At 26.8% G+C, this 4,946-nt stretch overlaps 1 protein-coding gene across 3 annotated transcripts in view; it reads left to right on the top strand.

Moving 5' to 3' along the window:
- The first annotated feature begins 1,072 nt into the window (after positions 1–1,072).
- Positions 1,073–4,946, top strand: part of LOC108746957 (geranylgeranyl pyrophosphate synthase-like) — a 5,559-nt gene continuing 1,685 nt past the window's right edge. The window contains exons 1-4 of one of the 3 annotated variants that reach the window (XM_018484108.1): positions 1,073–1,381; positions 3,473–3,627; positions 4,057–4,152; positions 4,492–4,636. In XM_018484108.1, the coding sequence (XP_018339610.1) occupies positions 1,316–1,381; positions 3,473–3,627; positions 4,057–4,152; positions 4,492–4,636 (462 nt within the window). In that variant the 5' untranslated portion in view covers positions 1,073–1,315. The remainder of the gene's footprint in view (positions 1,382–3,472; positions 3,628–4,056; positions 4,153–4,491; positions 4,637–4,946) is intronic. The other 2 variants (XM_018484109.1, XM_018484110.1) reach the window with 2 other exon arrangements.

Raw genomic sequence — 4,946 nt, 5'->3', positions numbered from 1 at the left:
CTATCATCGATAATTGATATAAATTTGCTATTATTAACATAAATATTTGGCTCATACATTATTAAATTCATGATTTTTTATTACATTAATGTTCCATAAATAAATATGCATACTTGTAAAGCTATAAAATCTTATATATTGCAGAAAAATTACAATTTTTTTCTCTGCAGTTATCATCTCTGTCGATAATAAAACTTTCACCATAACACTGAAATCACAATTTTAAAGAAAAATCGAGTATTATTGAGTTTTAAATGCATAAATACGTGTACTAAACAATTAAATCATAAAATTAGTACAATATTATCAATTTTTAACTCTTAATTACTTCAATTATTCACAAGAACTCCCGTAAGGATGTCGGTCTTTAATAGTATCTCATCGGTGGTATTGGCTAGTATTAGCTAGATTTCTTTAAGAGGGAACAGAAACAAAATTTTTCAAAAGTTTTTTATCTTCCTTATCATCTTTCTAAGATAATATTAAATACATATTTTCTTGGAAAATTTTCTTGAACGATTTTCTACTCTTATTTTTATCATTTCCTTTTTATGAGAGATCCAATGACGTTTTTTATTATTATACATTTTTATCAGGTCATTTTTTATTTTTAATATATTTGCTAGTAAATATACTTTATATTACGTAAAACAAGAAGTGCGCATCTATGATAAAATATAACATTATGCATATATATTATTTTTCTCCATCCAAATTATTTCCTCATTTTTAATAATTTTCTCAATTACTTTAAATAACTTTATTACATTTAATAATCATATTCTTTATATTATTTTTCTTGCATTAATAATTAAACTTAACATCCCTCCTTTTCATTTCTGTGTGACTCCCGATAACCTCTAATTTTTTTTCATGAAATATACTATTAATCCTATGATGAAATACACATATAAATATTCGTATTGATTTATCATTTCAAGACAGTCTATACTGGCCAGCACAGATTCTTAGCAAAGCATAAAAATATCAACCAATCAGAATCTTTCATTTAAAAAGGAAGGATTTTGAAAAACTTTATACTCCCTCCTAAGAATCGACTACGAATACCAGCCTGTATATATAGTATTTAAGACCTGAGCTATCGCTTGCTTTACTGCGCATGTACCAAACAGTCAGTATCAGAATTAGTGTTCCGGCTCCGGTAGGCGGCAGGCATCGCACAATTGACGTTTATACCAGTTTATAGTCAGCCGTTAGCCTGTCATCGTGAATTTATTTTTAAGATTTCTGACTGATCCAAGCAGTTATCTCATTTACGTTCATCATTGCGCAAGAGATATATCACCGCTCAGATATGGCGGACTCCAATAAGCCTATTCCTTTTTATTACTCTACGAGTGGTAACAAAGAGGAAGATGAGGTTAGTCTTTACTATATTATAATCTATGTACATTTATAGAGTTTTTTTATTGGCAGAACTTCTGCGCAGAACAGTGCACATTAAAGCTGTTGTACACTATTTTGATCTAAATGTAAAAATGAGTGAGATATGTCTAATTGATAAAATGCCCAATGTATTTTATCAAATAGCATAATAAAATGTATCGAATATTTCGTGATTTAATTTGTCTCTATATTTTTATTAAACGTACGGTCTTTACGCCAATTTTTGTGCAACGGCTTTAAAATGCATTGAGTGCGCCCTTTTCCGCCAATGAAAGACGCTATTAATTTCTTAATTCTATCATGCGCGCGCTTAAGTTCTTTATCGGTATAAACGTCTTTTTATCCTGAAAAAGAAATATATTAATATATAAATATGTTATTTTAATATTTCACTAGTATAATATAATTAATTACACAAAATTTTCTGTAAATTGAACGAAGATTTATACAACTCCTTTTTTCCTCGTTTTATCTCCTTCTCTCGATTGTTCCCAACTTGACGATTTGTATCTGAATTTCAATTGTCCTAGCTCCGAAATAATCTGTCAGTTGACTGATAAGAGTTTCATGTAACAACTGACGATAACGTTGGTATTTATAATCCAATGTCATATCTCACTTAAATTCCAAAAAGTACACTTGTTCAGCCACAGAAAACAGACTCTATTTTAAATGATTGCAAGACACTTGTAATTATTTCATTTAGATCGTTTACATCGAGATTATCTATACGCGGCCTGGCCTATAATGCAACCCAAAATAAATCTAGGCACCAACCATTTACAAGCCGTAAGCGGCTTGAATACGAAACTCCTTGAACTTTTCGAACACGATCCTTTAAAATTTTTTAAAATTTTTTATCTACGAATATGATATAAGTCCATAACTAATGACATGACATATGTGTACAGCCAGGTGAGGTCATCTCTCAAATGTTTACAACGAGGAACCTATATAATTTAGATCGAATTTAGGGTATAGGTCTTTTTATTGTCTGTGTTTAATATTAATACAGGCGCATCCAAGGAGAAAATGTGGAGTTAAATTCTTCTCGAATTTTTTTTTATTTTTAATTATTATGTATAATTATTATATATATATGCAGGGTGTTTCAAAATTCGCACCCGCAAAGTACAAAACGTGATACTTTATGCTAAAAGAAACAACTTATTCCTTGTGTAAAATTACGTCTAACAAGTAGTTTTTGCAGGAAAGCAGGTTGAAGTTAACAAACAAGCGCAAAAATTATTTATCGGACGCAATTTCGTTAAAGGAAAAAGTTATTTGTTTTAGCCTCAAGTATCACGTCTTCGCGATCGCGAATTTTGAAACATCCTGTATATATATTATAAAAATAAAACATTTTCTTTTTAATTCTACTCTTTGTATTTTTTTACTTTTACAGCTTTACTTTTGACATTATATGTAAATTCTGAAAATATGTTAAATAACTTTAAAGAATAGTTCTTTTATTTTATATATAAATATTATTAAATAGTCTTCTTTACTTTTATTTATGTCTCTTTCCTTTTATTTAACTTTAATATAACATTTTTAATAATATTTACAAGTTTCTTACAAAGAAGACTTCTCTATATGTTTAAAAAAAATTTCTTTTTCTAGGAAAATAATCATGAAATGTTTAGTAATGTTTAGAAATGTTTAAATTTCAACATTCGAAATCTTGAATTTTGGGCAATTCTTGGAAATTACGAAAATTTCTGGAATTTTATAAGTCAATTCTAAGCAGAATCGTAAGACTCTAACATGTTTATGTAATATCTATAAGAATTTATGATTAGTATTCTAATTTTATTATGTACATACAATTATTTATAAATATTTATAATTTCACATGTAAATTTTATGGCTCGTAAGCTGTTTGTAAAAATATTATATAATGATATAAGTATTTAAGAATTCTTACACATCTTACAGGAATATGAGCCTTATGATTCTGCTTAGAATTTAGATATTAGATAGTTATACAATCTTTTTATGTTTGTTATGTTTTTGCTATTTTTTAATTGAATTAGATAACATTTAGAAATAAAATTTCTTGCAGAAATTATTGGAACCAATTAGGTATATTCTTCAAGTTCCCGGAAAACAAATAAGAGCAAAATTAGCAAAAGCTTTTAATTATTGGCTAAAGATATCAGATGATAAAGTCCAAGAAATCGACGATATAATAAATATGCTTCACAATTCGAGCATCTTGTAAGTTTGCAGTCTATTAATTATCAACATAATATTTTGTTTTGCTTCTTTTTTTACATATCTTTCTCATTAATTATAAAATTATATCTTAAATTATTCTGTCTTTTGTAACATTGCATCCCGTTAAAAACTGGATAATTAATTAAAGTGCAGATATAGATATTTTGCAAAATATCTGCAATTATATTAACTTAAAATTTAATATTTTTATAGGAATTATAATTTTTTCTGTATAATTTGCAAAATTGGATATATATATATACATATATAATATACATATATAAAATCACACTGAAATACTTAAACATTAAGATCCACTTTGATCGAAAATAGAATTATTTCTCTTAATTAATCGCTTTATTCTTGTTAGTCTAATTTCGAATCATAATTATTTACATGTTTTTTTAAAAAACGACTTTCTTGTACTAGTTTTTGGTTATTGCGAGAAATATTACTGAAGTCTTCATCGAATCAAAAGGACGCCCTTATGGAATTCGAGACATCCAAGTTTAAATCCTGGCTGAGGTAATATTTTTCGCAATAAATAACTTACAGCTTTTAAGAAACTTACATTAGCATAAAATTATTAATATCTTTCTAAGATTCTTGTTATCATCAATATTATTGAATTGCTTGTCAATTTAATAGATGATATTAATATTTCAGTTTTGTTTATATTTGCGTTCCAAGGTTGAAAAAGGTTTTTAGCGCGTGGTTTGCAGAATTGAATATAAAGTCACACTAAAATATTTAAGCACTAAAATTCACTTTGTCCGAAAATTGGATTATTTCTCTCAATTAATTTATTTATTCTCATCAGTCTAATTTTGAATTATTATATATAGCTTTTACTTATTTTCGCAGGATTGATGATATTCAAGATAATTCCATTCTGCGAAGAGGCATTCCTGTTGCACATTCAGTTTATGGAACTGCTAGCTCATTAAGTGCTGCAAATTACATATTAGTCATTGCTTTGGAAAGAGTTATTAATTTAAAACATCCAGGGGTAAGTAATTACGTTAAAAAAACGTTGTGAACTCTGTTGGTCTTCACATTTTATAATGATATTTTGATATGTAAAATAAATCATGATGAAAGATATACATCTCTCGCTACTATATAATACTTAAGAGTTTTCAATTTACTTAAATACAAAGTTTAAAAGACGTTCAGTAATAATACTATATAATTATTTTATGTAAAAAATTATTTTTTAAAATTAAGTTAGAAGCACCGTTAAAATTGTCCCATTTTCTCATTTTTTTTAAATTATCTTTCTTAATATTAATAATGAATATTGATAAAAGCAGCTATTT

The sequence above is a fragment of the Trachymyrmex septentrionalis genome, unplaced genomic scaffold (assembly GCF_001594115.1).
Source record: "Trachymyrmex septentrionalis isolate Tsep2-gDNA-1 unplaced genomic scaffold, Tsep1.0 scaffold19, whole genome shotgun sequence".
Classification (NCBI taxonomy): domain Eukaryota; kingdom Metazoa; phylum Arthropoda; class Insecta; order Hymenoptera; family Formicidae; genus Trachymyrmex; species Trachymyrmex septentrionalis.
The sequence above is the reverse complement of the archived record's forward strand: the minus strand, read 5'-3'. Positions and strand labels throughout refer to the sequence as shown.